The sequence below is a fragment of the Pogona vitticeps genome, chromosome 1 (assembly GCF_051106095.1).
Source record: "Pogona vitticeps strain Pit_001003342236 chromosome 1, PviZW2.1, whole genome shotgun sequence".
Taxonomy (NCBI): Eukaryota; Metazoa; Chordata; class Lepidosauria; order Squamata; family Agamidae; genus Pogona; species Pogona vitticeps.
The window spans coordinates 302,357,018-302,376,098 of record NC_135783.1 but is presented as its reverse complement, the minus strand read 5'-3'; the positions used below and the strand labels follow the sequence as shown (position 1 = coordinate 302,376,098).

The following is a 19,081-nucleotide window of genomic DNA, read 5'->3' as shown; positions in this document are numbered from 1 at the left end:
AACCAATCAGCAGGCGCTTTCCGTTTACGTCAAATACTACGCTCTGCCCATTCCAGATGCCTCGGAGGCGGGATGATTGGGAACTCTCGTGACGCTAGCGACGTTAATTGGAGGATATCCAGCGCCAACTGAGGTTGACCAATGGCCGCAGGGCGAGGGTGCCGGCACACTCGTATTTAGGGAGCTCTGCGGTGGTTTCAGAGCACAGCGGTTCGAGGTGCCTCTGAGCATCGAGCCGAGCGGCCTGTTCCTCTCAGCGCCGGGGCAACCCCGGGCGTTCCGATCCCACCGTGCATCCGCGAGTATCTTGGCTGCTTCTCCGGCTCCTCCTGCGCCGCCACGGAGCCATGAAGCGGGACCCGGTATCGCAGCCTCCTTCTAGCGGAAGAGGAGAGCCCCTCCCTGGGCAGCAGGCGCCAAGGAGGGAGGAGATGATGATGATGATGGAGACGACGACCGCCGAAGAGGCATTGCCGCCGAAATCCCCGCTCTGGGTCTTCGGCTACGGCTCGCTCGTGTGGCGGCCGGACTTCGAGTTCACCTCGAGTAAAGTGGGCTACATCCGGGGCTACACCCGCCGCTTCTGGCAAGGCGACACCTTCCATCGGGGCAGCGAGAAGATGGTGAGAGGCATGGCTGGCGCCCTGGGAGGAGGAGGAGGAGGGGGGGGATCGGGGGAGGAGGAGGAGGGGGGGGATCGGGGCCGGGAAGCAGGCCCGCTGATTGATGGGGGGGGCTCGTCTTATTTCTGGCTGTTGGGAAGGGTACCCCGCGGACAGCCTGTTTTGGAAAGGATGGCTCTCTTGGGGAAACCTGGTGGAAAGCGAGGGGGGGGGGAGGAAGAGGACCAGCCGGTTCGGAGAAGGGCTTCAATCCAGCCCGCCGCCCCAGTGGCCCTCCTCTGGAGCTCGGCCAAAGCCACCTGGTCCCCATCGCCCTCCCTGTGGCATTTCCCATGCGGGAGCTGGGAAGGAGGTCCCGCAGTGCCGATGTTCACTGGGTCTCCTTGGCTTCATCGGTCTGTCCACCCTGGGGTGCTAGTGGGGCTTCTTTAGTAGTTCCTTGGGTCGTGTGCTGATACTGTATATCACATGGCTATCTGATGTTAAAACTCCTCTCTTCTCTCCCTCTTGTTCTTCTCCTGTTTAGCCCGGAAGAGTGGTCACCCTTCAAGAAGATTACAACGTAAGTCTCTCTTGCCTGCCCTCCTTATCCAGTTAAATTTGCATGCTTTACAGCATGGCTTAGTCTGGGTCCTTTTCTGAGAGAGGAGTGGGGATAAATGCAGAACAGTTCTTCGTGAGCATTTTACCCTCATCCCCACTGTGGAGGAGGAGGAGGTGGCATATCTGTGATTAAAGATTCCTCAACCAATTTAGCTCTTGCTATGTGTAACTGTCTCTAGGAGGAATGCCCCAGACCTTTGGATAATCAGACAGCTGGGATGGCTGATTGCTGTTCGCATAAGGGCAGCCTGCTAAATGTAGCCAGATGCTCTGGTTATGAAAGAAAACTGAAATTTAGAAGAGCTTGAAGGTGTTGCCTTTTGTTCTTGCGCTAGAGTTCCCAGAATCCCCATATTGAGTGGGAGATTCTGGGAGTTGTAGTTTAAAGAGGTAACATCTCTAGGTTCCAAAAACTTTGGATGCACTCCACAGTGGAAACATAGTTGCTGAAAAGAGGTTTGGCATGTGGTTGAATCACTACTAGAGCCCTCCAGGAACTCCTGCAAAAGCTGATTGTGTTAATCACCCAGTGGCAGGCCAGAGGTAAAACTGGAATGGAAAGCATGATCAGTATTAAAAATAACTGTTTCCCTTTAATGCCCCCTGCCCACCTCAAACTTCATAAAAATTAAATGGGAGAGTACATTTATTATGGAAAGTGGCAGGTGATCAAGTTTATGGAGAAAGCTGTGTAGCCAACTTCCGCCATTGCTTTTCTGTATGCTTTAAACATGTAGAGTAAGTGTACACAGTATGGCTCAAAAAAGGTGTTTTTGTTGTGCAAATCAGCAATGAATCTAAAAGAGTGAATGGTGGAAAAATGTCACTTTCAAGATGCCCCTTGGCCCTCCTACCTGTCCCAAAGATTCTCATCAAATGCCTTGTTGAGGGGAGAGGTTGGCCACTTCCCTGTATGGTGTTTCAGAGTGCAGATAGTGAAATTATAGCAAAAGTCATTGGAAATATGTGTCACGAAAGGATGCATTTTCATAAATGTAGGGATCATTCTTGTTGAGATATTTCACCACATTTATCAGTAGTTTTTATAGTTCTTTTCTGCTTTGGTTTTTTAAGGGTTTACATTAAAACAGCAATGTTATCTACCCATGCAGATAAGTAATACTGTAATTTGTCATCTTTCAGGGGTGCACATGGGGTGTTGCTTATGAGCTCCGTGGAGATCAAATTGCTGCCTCACTCAAGTATCTCGATATGCGGGAAGCAGTACTTGGAGGCTATGTCACCAAGCTGGTGAAGTTCTACCCCCAAGAAAAAGAGACTGAGGAGCCAATCTGGGCACTTGTTTACATTGCTACCCCACAGAATCCCTCCTATCTCGGTCCAGCATCAGAAGAGGACATTGCAGCACAAATCATTGTCTCCAGTGGCTGTGCTGGCCACAATATCGAGTACTTGCTGCGACTTGCGGACTTCATGCGCTACTGCTGCCCTCAGGTGGAGGATGAACACTTGTTCTCAATTGAGGCAGCTCTGATCTCCATCCTGCCCTGTCTATACCATGTTGAGGAGTTGTTAATAGAATGAATGAGACTCCACAAGCCACACAGGCTTCTTTTAACCAAGAACAACAAATATGAGAGAGACACATCTAGTGCAACTAAAGTTAGGTTAATAAAGCCAAGGGGCAAAAGGGTTGGGATTGGGGATGGAAGAGAGCCTGTTACATACAGTACCTGCTGCTTAAACAGCTGGCAACAGATCTTATTTATTATTGTCTTGAGTCTTTGGAGAGAGCCACTGCCACTTGACCAGCCATCTTTCAGATTGCAAGGCTGGTTGGAAGACACTCTCTAACCCTATACACACCTATCTTGGTGTGAGTCTCATTGAAATCAATATCATTTACTTGTGCAAAAGGTTGCACTGCTCATAGTGGTTTTAAGAAGTCCAAACCAAGCAGTATTGAGAAGGGCTGGAGATACATCATCATCCCTTTTTAAACTAACCCACCAAAAGCAAGGCCTTGGTTTTTAACTCTGCCAGCTTTGCCCTACCTCATCAGTTGGCAAAGCTATATTGGTGTATGTGTGGGGTTTGATTGTGTTTTTGAGTCAAATGAGTGGGCCTCTGCCTCCAGCCTCTATTATGGTGACTTGACATTCATGAGAATGCCGGGGTTTTCAGTGCAATATGAACTTGCCTTCTGTAGGCTCCTAGGGGGCCAAATTTCCTTAGACTTGTCGTAAATGAACTAACAATGCACTACTTTTATTATATGTGGAACTTGAAGATGTATTTATTGTAAGGAACACTTTGTCTTTCATGAAGAGCAGTGTCCAGATTGTTTGCTCATGGCCTTGCAGGTGCCCTGCAGGCCAGGGAGTATTGCAAGACTGATGCAATTGTGCCTTCTAGTTAGGGAGATGAACTGTTACAGAACTGCTAACTTGAGGCACCTTTCTGCAATGGGTGTATATGGTACTACCTGTATTACAATATAGTTTCTTTTCTTATTCGATCTGTTGGTCTCTCATTTATGCCTATATAATTAGTAAGCTCCAAGATATCTCTCTGATGCAATTTTTGGTTACAACCTTAATTTAATAGCCCTTTGGTCAATGTACAGCCTCCCACACAACATAACATGCTGGAGATACTGTTTTTGTACATGGATTAAGAACTGTCCTGTGGCCACCCTAGAACAATGCAGATGTAGTTTTATTAACAAAGCTCGGGATGGCATGCAAAAGCGCCCATTGGTTGACATCTGGCTGCTGTTTGTATATACTGTACTGTGCATTTCTTGTGCATAAAAATATATAAAACTCACATATAGTGTTCAATCAGATGGGGAAACCTGGTTGTCTTTCCCCTAAAGAAAGTGCTAACAGTCTTTGCCTATTCCTTCTATGTAGAGGGAGAAAGAAAAAGAGAAATTGCAGTACCTTTATAATGAATAATTGGCAATACTAATGTTACTGTCTCCAAAGTTTGACATCGAAATGATTTCATAGTGAAGCTGTTTATCTTTACCCATTGGCTGGTTCATGCAGGCCATCTGAAACTGCTTGCTTTATAAGCAGGGTTTCTGTGGTGCACCTGTTAAAAAAGCCACACTGCGCTGGATGGTGCAAGCTCATCTCCTTGGGATTGGTGGCCCAGCATCAAGATCACCTTCTAGTCTTTTCCAACACCAACTGAAAATATTGGTATGGGCAGGAAACACATGTTGCCCCCTAATTTCCACCCTCTGAAATAAAGATCTCTCTGTCTATAATGCTGCATGATCTTCTGTACCCACCAGAGTGATCTGGGAAGTACTTGGCTTACTCTTCAGTTGCTTCTTTTGTGCTATAGAACTGCTGCAATCATGTTATGCTGTGCAACAATGTTCCACTTCCACCCAACACTGCAGGAACAGCTGCCTCTTTCAAAACCCCACGTCTTTGCTGTTGCTGTGATTTAAATTTGACAACAGAAGGCACGGCTACTGGGGCTCCTTACCTGTCGTTCCAGTATTTGATCTCTGATCACAAGCAGAGTATTCTACTGCAAGAGTGAGCCTGAGGCAGATAGATACAGCTTTACTAGGAGACCACACAGTAACTTACAGTGGGTCTGCTGAAGTTTTGACTGCCAGCTGTTTAACAATAATCACATCTTTCTTCCCTTCCCATAAACCAGGCTGCTTTAACAAAGTACCCCTGTGTGGAAACAAAGCCTGAATGTTGGCTTTTGAAATAAGTTCAGTTCTGGTAATGAAGTCAAGTCCCTGGGCTGTGCATAAGCTTAACACACCACAATAGGCCTTAATGTTTGCTCTATTTAGTTTATTGTGCTTATTTCCACCTCTTTCTCATGGTAAACTCTGTGCACTTTGCATTGTTTTCCTGCTCTCTGTTTCATCCTTATAGCATCTTTGTAAGGTCAGTCAGTCTGAAGGAGTGTGACTGACGTGAGGGCTGTCACATGTTTTCATGGCTGAGTAAGGATTTTGAATTTAGGTTTCCCAAATCCTTATTTGGCATCCTAACTAGTGCACTATGGTAGCTTCTATTCTAAATATAAGAGCTACCATCCTCCAGAGCTACCATCCTCCATATGGCCCTGGTCACTGAAGTTCTAAACAACACAGTTGTGTCAAACCTGAAACATGCTCCCTCTCTTTGTTCTAGTGCCTAATCCCTACAAAACAGGGCTGAAGACCATCTTAAAGCCCTTGCACGTGAAAGGGAGAGGCATTAGCAGTCTTGCCAAAGTTTCTCCTCTCTCCCCTGGGGCTGGACCATCTACTCAGACACCTGCTGGTCGCCCCATACATCCCTCCAATCGCTTCTGATTTCATTCTCTTCCGGGTCAGCTAGCCACTGCTGGCAGAGGGAGGGAGGACAAGTCTCCCTGCAAGGCTGCCAAGTGGCTAACCAAGTGGCACTCGGGTGATTGGAAGGAAGAGAAGGACCACCAGTGGACATGTGAGTAGACAGTCCGGCCCCAGGGGCTGGACCCTCATTAACTCCAGCTGCACAAGGATATTTGTATATAAATACGAATACCTCCCATCTCAGGATCAAAATTCCCACTGACCATGGTTCTGCTGGTGGGAGCTGATAGGACTTGTGATATACAGTATGTGGAGAATTCCAGGTTGGAAATGGTTGCTGTAGAGAAACTAGAAGGCTTCCCTCAAGGGAGGAGGTGTAGTTTGCTCCTCTGATTACTGTGGAGAAATGTAATTGGCCTAGCCATCAACATGTAATTTTCCTCTCTCTCTTTCCCCCATTAACATGCCTGTGGCAATAATTAGCAAAGTGATTGCACAAACAACACCAGCACCTACCTACTACCCGTGCCATTACTGGTAATTAGAACTTACTCCCAGCTTAGCCACATTTATTGTGACTTTTTGGAAGGCAAAACAAAAATAGATCTGCACATCAGATGAATGTATTCGAAGAAGGAAGTCACAGCCTTGAGCCTGGAAAAACTGAGCTGTCCACAATTGGATGTTTTGACCTCCTTTTGGCTACCACTAGTCAAAAACAACTTGATGGCACTTACTAATAACACAAAAGCTTGAAGACACTCCTTTTATGAGTACAGCCTCCAGAATCCCCAGCCAGAAATGGCCACACTGTGCTAATGCAAACATATGCATAGACTTCTTGGTATGGAGTCCCGGCCCTTGCCATGTCATGGAACCCAAAGAGACGGAGGTGGGGCCATGGGATTGTTGCTTCCCTATACAGACCCCACTGATAACCCTGGGCTGTACCTGACTCTGGCGTTGCTGGCAGTTGTCTCTTGCTTGCTGTGTACATGCAAGTAGCAACCAACAGAGGAGAGAGAAGAGCATCCTTCTCTCTGGCAGTCTGTGGGCTAACTTCAGAAAGGCTGAGCCAATAAATGGGACTTCTGAGAGCATCTTGTCCAAAGCTCCTAGATACCTAGAAATGATACTGACAGACACAGCCAGGCTCTGTAAGGGCCACAGAAATAGATTATTCTATTCTGGCAAGAACCCCTGCCCTGCAGCCTGAAGGAGAGCATGGGCCTCCTCTTTTGCTTGTCAGATCAGGTAAGGAAGAGGAATCTAGCTTTCCTCACTTGCCCTTTGAATCCCTCTACACTCTTACGCTTTGAATCCTTCCCCTGTTGCACCACTGGTCTAAACAAAGGAGAGGGGGATTTATATATGGAGAATACTGTAGAATGTAGATTAATGACCGAAGCCGGCATTTCCCCAAAAATCGACTAAACCCATGTTATCCTGTCTAGAGCTGCATATTGAAATTAATGAGTCTTGGTAGTCATAACTAGTAAATCCCATTGATTTTAAGACTAATATTGGATGCAGCCCATAGCAATAGATAAAGACACGGAACATTAGAAAAGTTACTTCCTCTCTTGGTTATTCAGGACCCAATCACATCATGTCTTCTCATTTGAATGTTGTGAACATCTGTGCTTCAAAAGAAGCCTTGGACCAAAGTATGCTCTTTTAATAGATGGATCGATACCCCCAAAATATGCCATCCAGAGCTGTTTATACTCATGCCCCAAGGCAGAAGTCCAATAGTGAGGCCTGCCTCCAAAGCAGGTCTTCTGAGGACAGAAGTCAAGTGCAGAAACCATACTGTCTCCCACTCCCTCCCTCCTTGTAAGGATGCCAAGGAAGGAGAGCAAAAGAAGAGGCTGTCTTTCCTCTTCCAAGAAATGCTTATGAAAGAAGAGGAGAAAGTGCCTTGCAGATTTGTGCAGCTTCTGCTTGTGCTAAAAGAGAAAACAGCGGCGTTCACAGGGTTGGCAGGAGGGCAGCAGGAGGACAGTCAGAACCAGGTTATAGCAACCCTAGGAGGGCCTTCAAGGTAAATGAGGCTTTTAAGAAATAGTTTTACCCGTTACCCCCACTGAGTTTTCATGACTGAGTGAGAATTTGATTCCAGGCCTCCTGAATCTTAGGCCATGACTCTGTCTACCACATCACCTGAACAAAATGCACGTTCCTCTATGTTAAAAACCATAGCATCCCTAGTGGATCTGGGAGCCCACAAAAGAGGCTGGACCAGGCAGTTTACTGGGATCAGCACTCATGCAAACAAGCCCTTTCATTATTGATCCATAACAGAATAATTACCTAGATTGTGTGAATTATACCAGAGTCTGCCAAATAAATGTCCAGCTTCCATAATGGTGTCAGTTCTCCGTCTGTCTCCAACATGAGATTGTTCCTCTTTGATAGATGCTTAAACACATTTCTTGAGAACCTCCATGGCAAAAGGCGAAATCCAGTTCCACACACTTACCTTAAGTTCAATGATATGGAATTAGTCTTTCTTCTGAAGAGACATCATCTATAAGATTGTCCTGTTAAGGTAGCAATATTACCTCCCCTAGTCATTACCATGAAATACTAGAGAGAGAAGCAAAAGGGAAATTGAACTTTGGGGCTCTCCGGAATGAGGTGGTGCAGAGGCTGAAGGGGAAAAGGTAAATTAAAAGACAGGCACTGTCATGATATACTATTTATATGAGGATTAGGAAGTACTTGGTGTCATACCAAAGTTGTAACAATGGGTCAGCATTTGTATGTAGGCCTGTCAGAATGTAAGTATTTCCTTTTATAACATACTTTCCATCCAGGAGACCTCAAGTTCAACCCTTAGTGTCTCCAGGTGGGGCTGGAAAATTGTCCTACCTGAAACTGTGGAGAGCTGCTGTCAGTCAGAGGCTACCAGTACTGGACTAGATGGACAAATGATCTGATTTCAACTCCTCAATAAGACGACTGCCTGTGTTCCTACTAACCAGAACCACAGAGATGCAAAAGCTAAGAACCCAGTTTGCAGGAAAGGAGATGCAGCTGTGTGATAGGCTTTGTTGTCAGTATCTGGCAGGTCCTCAGTTTTGGCGGGAAACGACAAGAGAGATGTTTCTTTCATAACAAAATCTTTATTAACAGAACTTTTAGGTTTCTCTACAACAACTTCTGTAGGGTCACCATGACCAAAATCTACAGGGAAATCTGTCCATGGTGGTGGTAAACTTCCTCTGTAGCTTTCTTTTCTCAACAGGGAGAGTGTCCAAATCTCTCCTGATCAGTTGGTGTTCTCAAACATCCACTCCTCACTGCACATATAGTCCCGCAACAGGGCTTCTCCCTCGAGTGGCTTCTGATTCAGCTGGAGAGGTCCCGGACAGATTATCCTCCTCCAAGGACCCCGGCCTCGAGGATACACCAGCACGGTCCATTGTTCTGGTCCTAATCCTTCTATTGGTATTTTTACTTTGCTCTCTTTCCTATCTGGCTCTAAACTCTCATGCCTTTCATCTCTTATTTCTTTCTTCTGTGGTATTTTAAATACTTTTGGTCCTCCTTCCTCCTCCTGCCACCCGTCTTCCCAAACCACCACCTTTCTTGTCTCCCCTGATTTATCCCCCTCCTCCGTCCTCAAGAACACATCTACCCCCTTCTTTCTTGTCTTCTCTAACTCCTCCCCTTTTCTCCCGCCTTCAGCCCTTTCAACTCCTCCGTAACCTTCTCTACTTCCCTATCTCCATCCTTTCTGTCTCTATCCTCCAATATAGACGTGTGAGGGGACGGTTCACTCTTTCTCTCTTGGGCCTCCAAATGTTCTTGGACTTCAACTCCCAGAAATCCTGGCCAGCAGAGCTGGTGGTGAAGGCTTCTGGGAGTTGTAGTCAAAAAATATCTGGGGGCCCAAGGTTGGGGACGACTGCTCTAGCTCACAAGCTGCAGTAACAGGAAATGCTTTTAAACCATAATCCAGTTGGGCAAAGGAATAAATAGCCTAGGGAAGTGATGGAGAAGAGAGGAGACCTGTTTATTGGGAGCGTTTAAAATCTAGGATTCTTGCTATAACCAGATTCTTTCCTATCCTTATTGTTCCAATTCTGTCAGACATTGCTTTTCTAACCACTGACATATAATGACAGAAGAAGCTACACATGCCAGCAGTTTCACATGCATTTTTAAAACATTGTTTCTTTCAGATGTTTTCTGACACACTAGAAATGTAGAAAGACAAACCTACCAACTGAAGGCAGGCTATTCTACTTTTAAATAAGCTTCCTACATCTATCAAATGTTTGTCAAAACTATGATGATGATGATGATGATGATGATGATGATGATGATGATGATGATTTGAAAATACAAGACACAGTCTTTGACTGGCATTATATAAGAGATACAAGTTTCAACCAAAACCCTAAGTATTAGTTTATTATGATTATAATCATTTTGCTTATTATTAATCTTCCCATTTCTAATCTTCTAGCAAAAACAAAAACAGATTCCATCTACTGTTGCCATCCTCTGATTGAATGTTGTCGTCATCTTGCCTATATATTATATATCTCTAGGAACAAAGGTAACTTTCTGCACTTGCTAGAATCCTAAAGGACTTATATGTTATTATTACTGTACTTGGAAACACTCAAGCTGCCATGTTCTGTTAATTTTCTACATGTACTAGTTCTTCGTAAAGGTTTGCAGGAGGTTCTTGGGTTTGCTCTCCATCTATTGCCTAACCAAACTGCTCAGCTTTCACAGCATGTAGCTCTGCAGCTGGATACATATCAGGCACCCAATCCAGTAGTTTAATTTGCATTCCTAAGTCTGCTGGGGAAGACAGATACCAGTCCTGTGTAGTTGTCCACAAGTGTTGAAGGGATGTGGGAGGGAAGAGAAAAAAGCTCAGTCTCATTCAGCCTGTAAAGTCATGCTGACAAATGTATTTACTTCACACAGCATTTTTTCCACACTTAACAATATATTGTTGCATACTTTCTGGTAGAAAGAATAGATCAGAGTATGGAAAAAAAATACTTGTATGGGAGCTCCAGTTCCCGGAATCTTGCATCCAGCATGGAGTGTGGCCACGCTAAATTATAGATTCTGGGCACAATTGTTCAAACAAGTAAAACATTTGAGTCTTCAGATTCTTGGCCTTCAGTTCCCAGGAGCCTCAGCCACTCTGGCCTATGGAAACTGCAGTCCAAAACATGATGGCCAGGATATTGTAGACTTGAAATCCAAATAAGGAACTTTTCCAAGCTCAGGAAGTGTTCATCAGTGTCCTTACGTTTTGAGTTAGTGTAGAGGAGGTTGATCTGTGTCAGAGCTTGGAAACATTACTTTGTTGTACTACAACATCCAGAATCCCCAGACAGCATATAGGCCATATTGGTTGGAGGGTCTTGGGTTTGCAGTCCAGAGCAGCACTGTTTCCAAGCTTTAAGCTATAGACTGAATGTTCTTGCCTTTAGGAGTCTAGCTCCAACTTTAGCTTCTATGCTTTATGTTCACTGATGAATTTAACATGGTAAGAAGAGGTCTGTGGATTTCCCTTTTCCAAAACTGCTCTGGTTATTTGTCCAAAGAAATTTGAAACCAGCACCACAGGGCACCCAGTGCATGCGGATGTACTGTACAGCCAAATAGTTTGCACCTGACACATCCCGGTGATGCTATGTCTGTTTGCCATGGAAGCCAAGCCTCGTGAGAAAGCTGGCTTCAAAAAACATTATCTCTTGGGCACTAAGGATATTCGACAAATTCTTCTCCCCTGCATTACTTTATTGCTTTTTGGATGGGCTTGCTTCAACTCCCTTTTCATCTCCTTTACTTGCTTGGCTACTCTTGGCAAAAGAAAGGCTGTGTGTTTATGCCTGGTAATTCCTGAAGAGAACTGCCAGTACCTTGAACCTCGGAGAACTGCAATAAAGGTCAGGAATCCCATGAGAGGGAGGTGTTGTTTATCTGAGAATCTGTGACTTTAGCTTTCTTCTGGGGACACCAAAACAAGACTTCTCCTCACCTTTCGTTCTGTTCTTTCATTTACTCTTTTTTAATTTGCTGAAGTGATTCAACGAATTAAGTCAATTTGTTGATAATAATGCATTAGAGACTACAGATGAAGTTTAGAGCCCCCCTTAAATAAGAAAACGGACACATTCCACAACGGCTTTTAACAAGATGGGTTAGGGCATGGGAAGAGAAAGCCTGAAAGTAGAAATACCATCCCCTTTTTCAGAAGAGTGGCCATGTTGTTTCAATAAACACTGTTTGAGAGAAACTGTGTTTATTCAAACAATGAAAAAAGCATCAAAAGAGGCTTTCCTTAGCAAGTAAAAATAATAATTGTAAGTATGATTACGGAGAACTAAGTCCCAAGGAGTTCATAAGGCTTACTCCAGCTGGTATGTTTAGGACTATAGCCCAAAATTAAATTTAATTAAAAACACATTAGTTACAGCCAAAATACTATTTACCTCTTAATTTAGCTTTTGTCCTCGAGCGCAGTATTACAAATGAAAACTTTGAGTTTCAGAGTACAATGGCATGTTGCCAAGGTCACAAGGTGGCTGTCACAAGTGGCCCCCTCCTCTTGAGTTTGCCCCTCCGCTATGTAATGTAATGTAAGAGGAAGGAAGCTTTGGCCTTCCAGATCTGTGAGCTGACAATTCTGGGAAGCCTGCCTCAGCATAAACAAAGCAACTCTGGGAGTTAGAGGCCCAAATATTTGGAAGGCCAAGTGTTCCTTCAATCCTGCTTCATCTAGTTCATCAGAATTGGATCTTTATCATGTGCTTTCCCTTTCCTTGTGCACTTGTAGGGAGAAGTATGTTCTAGAAGTTCAAGTCTGATATAAAAGTAAGGAACCACAGGAAAGGACACCTTAAAGTTGCTTATCCACTGTTAGCAGCATCCGATAGGAGACTCAGCTGACACGCAGGTCACTTGGTCAAAGTCCTTTCCACACCAGTGGGTTACATTATCCCCCTGTATATATTCTAAAAATAAGAGCTGATTTTGCATTTGTACATAAATTTTATTTAATTTTAGGCACTTCTGCATCCTCTTTGTTGTTGTTGTTGTTGTTGTGACTGTGAGTGGCAGCCTTCGCTCCTGCTAGTGACAGCCAGTGATGTGAACTAGAACCCAGAAACAACCACTTGGTTGCCATAGGAGACATACTGGACTAGAATCTATTGATAGGGAATCTGGTTTCGCTAAGGGGCTAGCATGTTAAATCTCCCATTTCCTCTGCAACATATAGTTCTTTCCTGAAAGGATAACTCTTGCTCAAATAAGAATGTGAATAATTAATTCTTCCTTTTAGTTATGATTCATAATTGAGATTCTGTGTCTATGTGACAAAGAAACACTCTGCACAAGTGGCTTTCAGCCCGGTGGTGCCCTGATCCAGGGGCAACTGAAGAAAGAAGCATCTCCATCTGGATTTTGAGGTGCCAACTCTGGTAGCTGGACCTTTAGTGAGCCTTTTTTTGCAATCCATCAGGAATGTGGGACTAATTTTATCTGCAGATTTTAAATATATTGTCAAAATACCTTTGATATACTGCCAGACCATAAATTCCAAATTGCTAGCTGAAGAAGAGTTTAAAACCAACATGCATTCTGCAGCTGTTTCCATCTAAGAAGCTCGTCTGGCCTCTACACCATGAGCCATGTGAATTTGGGACATTAAAAAGCAGCAAATAAGTTTGGAACTGCCCACAAGAACTTGATGCACAGCTTTGAAGAAGATTTATCATTCGAATGCTTGATATATTTTTTTATATTCTTAATGGCTGATTAAAGGTATCACCTACTCCTGCATTTGCCCTAAAAAAGTAACCTTAATATGTCTGTAAACTTTATTGCTTTTATCCTAAGCATTGACCATCATTGGTAAACCCATGGCAAAGCCACTAAAGGGGAACTCGTATATCTTGTGCAACATTCGATTTCTCATCAACAGATTATTCAGATTTCAAATGACTGGCAGCCAAATACAAAGTGGACCCTCTACTTAAGGAATTAATCCGTATTGGAATGGTGGCTGCAAGTTGAAAAGTCTGTAATTCGAATCTCCATTGACCTACAATGCACTGAAAACCGATTAATCCCATAACCAGTGGTTTTTATTCTATTTTTATTCCATTTTGGTTTTTTTCTGGTCTGTAAGTCGATTCTCTGGCTGCAAGTCGAATCTAAATTTTGCAGCCAGAGAAGTCTGTAACTCGAAAAGTCTGTAAGTCGAGCCGTCTGTAAGTCGAGGGTCCACTGTAATAGATGCAAATAATGAATACTAACTAACTTTGTTCTTGAAGGCTTTCACAGCCGGGATCCAATGGTTGTTGTGGGTTTTTCGGGCTGTTTGACCGTGTTCTTGAGGTTTCTCTTCCTAACATTTTACCAGTCTCTATGGCCCGCATCTTCAGAGGACAAGATTGTTGAACTCTACCCAGCCACAAGGACCAGTGATCACTGCACATAAAAGACTAACCAATGGAACCCATTGGCCACAGTGACAGATCATCTCCCCCCTTTTCACAACAAAACACCTATAACAAAACAAAACAAAACCAAAGAAACCACAAAAAAACAAACAAACAAACACCCTGGTCACAGGAAACATCCAATTTCCTGGAAATAACAAAACAAAACCCTAATCCCACAGCTACAAATACTCAAAAACCACTAACTTATTTTCCTTAACTGGTTTTAAATGGCCCTTCCAGAAAAATTATTGTCCCAAGGAAACTTGCAGTAATAGCGCAAGTGGAGATTATTTGAAGTATCATTGCAGTTACAGAAGCATTGTCAGTGGCAGTCCATTTAGATGTGCACAGCATCCATTGATATTGCAATTAAATGAATATGCATATATGACACTTATTAAAGATCCAGACCATCCTACTGAATATCACATTAGAGCTCCCCTTGTTTTTAAATGGTTCATTGCATTTAAATTTTATTTGGTACCGATTCTACCCAGTATTTCATAACCAATGCAAATGCTTTGCATACCCCCACCATATTTTTCTCAATCTCATGGTCAAACTATATAATACTTCAAAAATTATCAAGTATTTTTTATCCTTATCTAAAGGAAGTCCAGTCCATCTTGGGACCCCCTAGCACTGAGGATTTGCACCCTGCTACGTCTCCAGTTCCTATTTCCAAAATGTTCTCTCTGCCAAAAGCAGAAAATTTTTATTGCCAAAAGAATCCAGTTGTATCAATATACTACTTTTTTGTCTGAAAAATAAAAGGGCAGACTTTGGGAGCCGGAGTTTGATATCCCACTGTTTCTTGTATAATTCTAGCCATTGAATGCACATACGGAAGCGTTATGTTGTATTTTTAAGTTTATATTGTTTCTTATTTATAATGTTTAATCTATGTTTATTCTTTTATATTAACTTGGTGTTACTTTATTTTAATTTATTGTTGTTGATTATTTTTTCTGTTGTGAACCGCCCAGAGCGGCCTGGTATCCAGATGAGTGGTATACTAAACAAACAAACAGTTAGTTGCATTTAGCTCCATCCTAATTCAGTTTAGGCAAAGACAACTTGAGTCAAGACATCTTGGAAATTAACACTTCATGGAAAGATGAAGTTTCCACCACCTCATTTTGACCTCTGTTTTAAAACATTAGCTTTAAATCATGTTCATGTGTGTTTATACTGCCCCTGCTCCCTCCTAGAACATTTCTTGCCAGTCCTCATGATTTTGTGTTTACACGTTTGGATTCTGAAACACCAGGCAAGGAGCACTGCAAAGCATCCTGGGAACGGTAGAAGAAATGGTGCCAGAAGTCAGCAGCCCAGGCTTGGTCCCAGGTGGTGTTTACTGGAAGCTCCAGGTGGGCATCCTTCCAGGCTGCTGCCGAGGCAGAGATGTTTGCTCTTAGGAAATGGGGGTGACTGAGAGAACACTTCTTGCCTTGCTGCTGCACATTTGAAGAATTGCTACACTGATGCCCATAAAACAGATGCCAATAATCTGGGCAGACAACGAGGGCCAAGAGAGAATACAATTCTCATAGGCCTCCTAGTGTTTGTAGACTGAGTAGTAGGAAGTTATGTATCACCCAAAAGGAAGACCTGCACTGTTCTGAAAAGCCAGGTTGGTCCCCCTCCCCCTCTTTTGGGGGGTGGGAGAAGGAATGGAATAGGAATTCTTCAACGCAAACCAAAGAAATGAACATGTGAGTACCAAAACATTTCCAACTGCAACAATTTTCTGAGAGAAGGGTTGCATTTTCTGACAGAAATGCAAGGGTGCCAACACCTTTTGGCCATGACTGTATGGCCCAAATGAAATTGTCATAGCACTTCAATGTATAAAACATAATGGCTACATTCGTCAATTAAATGTAATCCATATGTAGTATGAATATTCTCATTGTAAACTATGTAAATTAAAGTTTCAGATGCATTGCAATGTAAACATGCAATGGTGTTGCCTTCCTTTTTGTTTTACTTTGCTCCAAAGAAGGCCATAAATTCAGGCCAACATGTTGGCCATTTTTAGATTGAAATAATTTTTTGATATATTTTCTTATAATCTGAAACTTTGGTCTCTCCTTCACAATCAGATTTGTTGAATGTTATCAGTTCCTTTTGTGTTTTAGCTTTTTTTTAAAAAAACAACCTTCAAGGACAGCTCTTTTTCTAACATCTAATTCAATCTGGATGTTGGAATAATATGGATACTGTACCTGTAGCAAGGCTATGTTTGATTGAGAAGCTACATGATCAAATATTAGAAGGGCCGACGTGGATAATGAAGAAAGCTTGTCTTCTGTAGCTCTAGAAGCTAGAACCTGAAGTAATAGATTCGAGTAGGAAAGGAGATTTTGCCTGAACATTATGAATAATTTCTTTACAGTAAGAGCTGTTCAACAGTGGAGTGGACTGCCTTGCTGGGTGGTGGACTCTCTTTCACTGGAAAGAGGTTAAATGGACACCTGTCAGGTGTGCTTTAGCAAAGGATTTCTTGATTCAGCAGAATGTTGGGCCTGATGGCCCTTCGAGACCGTTCCAACTCTATACTTCTATGATCAGTCAGATGAAGAACAAAAGCTAAAGATAAGCCACATGTAGGGAGAGGAATTAATACTCTTTTAGAAAATTAGCTCCTACCCCTTGCTTCACTCAGGGTTGGGGCAAATCTGGCTTTTCAAAAATTAATATACTGTCTTTAAATTGGCCTATGTGCGTTTTTGGAGGAAGACTGATCTCCACAAGCTCAGCATGTCAGCTCTGAGAGAATGAAAATGAATCTTTGAGAAATGTTCCAAAAATGTGATAAGAAAAATGAATTAAATGCGGTGGGAATGGTGCTGAGTTTGCAAAGTGAAGGGAGGGCTCCCATCCAAAGGCCCTCAAGTCTAGAAGGTTCTGACAGTGTTCTGTGCAGGTATGGAATTTCCCATATGTGAGAAACACAGACACAATGAAGAAGAATACAAGGTTTTCTCTTGTGCATTTTCTTATCACAGCCTTCCAAAGGATCAACCAATCTGGATTAAGATAAAATGATGATATTTCTGCTATTCTTGCAGTGATAGAATGATGTCATGCAAAGTAGGGAGTCAAAAAAAAGGAGAGGAGAAAAAAACTACACAGCTGAGGGAATTTTGTTGTTGTTTAGTTGTTAAGTCATTTCCGACTCTTCGTAAGAGTCTTCGCCCTCTTCGTTTTGTACTTGTCCTCCGCTCTTCCTCAGTAGCATGTTGGATGCCTTCCGACCTGAGGGGATCATCTTCCAGCATCATGTTTTAAGCTTTTGTTTCTGTCCATAGAGTTTTCTTGGCAAAGGTACTGGAGTGGCTTGCCAGTTCCTGCTCCAGGTGGATCGTGTTTAATCAGAACTCTCCACTGTGAGCTGTCCGTCTTGGGAGTCCCTGCACGGCATAGCCCATAACTTCTCTGAATTACTCAAGCCCCTTCGCCACGACAAGGCAGCAATCCGTGAAGGGGCTGAGGGGTTTAGAAGAATTAAAATGTTTACAGCAGGTAATGATAACTAAATATAGCTACTGTAATTGCCCACAAAGCCTAAACACTAGAAGCAGCTCGGATTTAAGGGCAGTTCAAGAAGTCAATCTATTATTTATAAACTGGCTATTTATAATTATCTATTACACAGAACTCTTGGCAAAATGCTTTTAGCAGTAAAGCTGCTATAAATACAAAAGGGAAGATTATAGTTCTACAGAACACACCAAGTTCTGCATGCTTTTTTAGGGGAGAAATGTCTTTCTAAACAAATCAAATCAAATCAATTTATTGTCATTGTAAGTATATACACAGTATACTCATACAATGAAATTCACACAGACACCAAGAGACCAGACCCACATGCACACACATAAAAAATCCCCAAACACTCCCCACCCACTAAAAATCCCCCACTAAGAATACAAACATATACACTGCAGGCTAAATAACACTGTCCAGCTGTTCACTACTGGTGGTCTTTAAGCTAATTATTAAGTGCAATAATAGCTCTGGGATTAAAAACTATTCAGAAAATGTGTGTTCCAAGTCTTAATTGTTCTTTATCTTCTACCAGACGGTAACAGTTCAAAAAAGTTGTATGCAGGATGAGAAGAACCTCTCAGGATGTTGTGTGACTTCCTCAGACAGCAGGATGTAAAGATGACATCCAGGGTTGATAGCTGGAGCCTAGTGATATTCTGGGCAGTTTTAATGGTTCTCTGTAGAGCTTTTTTGTCTGCTACAGAGCTATTCCCAAACCATACAAGAATGCCTATAAGTTAGGACACTCTCAATGGTGCTATGATAGTAGGATAGAAGTAAATGCTGAGATAAATTTAACTTCCCGAGCATTCTCAGGAAATACTGTACAGCCTCTTCTGTGCCTTCTTCACTAGCATGTTGGCATTTATAGTCTATTAGACGTCCTCTGAGATGTAAGTGTCCAGAAATTTAAAACTATGAACTCTCTCCACTTCCTTGCCATTTATGTACAGTGGGACATGTACATTTATCTTCCTCCTAAAATCAATTATGAGTTACTTAGTTTTTTATGTTAAGTATAAGATTATTTTCTTTACACCAGAGTATCAACCCTTGTACTTCCTTTCTGTAAGCAGACTCATTGTTCTTATTTATGAACCCCACAACTGTTGTATCATCCACAAATTTAATAATTGTGTTGGTGTTATACAGTGGGGTGCAATCATGTGTGTACAGGGAATAGAGGAAGGGACTTAGCACACAGCCCTGGGGAGCTCCTGTACTTAGTACTAGGGTAGAAGAATGTGAGATCCCATCCTTACTGACTGTGGCCTGTGAGAAAGTCCTTTATCCACACACAAATCTTCTGAGTTAATCTCAGGTTGATCATTTAAAAAAACAACCTATTGGGTAGACTGGTATTAAAAGCAGAGCTATAATCCACAAACAACAGCCTCACGTAAGTTCCCTGTTGTTCTAAATGACTCAATACAGTATGGAGTACAATGGACAAAGTATCATCAGTAGATCTATTTCTCCTGTATGCAAATTGCCATGTGGAATTTACTGTGGAACAGTCACCAAATGGA

The 19,081-nt window shown here is 42.8% G+C and overlaps 1 protein-coding gene across 1 annotated transcript; it reads left to right on the top strand.

Annotated features, from left to right (window-relative positions):
* The first annotated feature begins 219 nt into the window (after positions 1-219).
* Positions 220-3,705, top strand: CHAC1 (ChaC glutathione specific gamma-glutamylcyclotransferase 1). The gene is made up of 3 exons (XM_020793787.3): positions 220-623; positions 1,150-1,185; positions 2,370-3,705. Exons 1-3 carry the CDS (start codon positions 348-350, stop codon positions 2,769-2,771), a joined length of 714 nt encoding a protein of 237 aa, XP_020649446.3. The 5' UTR covers positions 220-347; the 3' UTR covers positions 2,772-3,705.
* Positions 3,706-19,081: the final 15,376 nt, after the last annotated feature.

What these genes read in the sequence shown, in the direction of transcription:
- CHAC1 (XM_020793787.3), top strand. Translation starts at nt 348, where the DNA reads ATGAAGCGGGACCCGGTATCGCAGCCTCCTTCTAGCGGAAGAGGAGAG. An exon ending in ATCGGGGCAGCGAGAAGATG is followed by an intron (nt 624 to 1,149) that starts GTGAGAGGCATG and finishes TCTCCTGTTTAG; the next exon opens with CCCGGAAGAGTGGTCACCCT. An exon ending in CCCTTCAAGAAGATTACAAC is followed by an intron (nt 1,186 to 2,369) that starts GTAAGTCTCTCT and finishes GTCATCTTTCAG; the next exon opens with GGGTGCACATGGGGTGTTGC.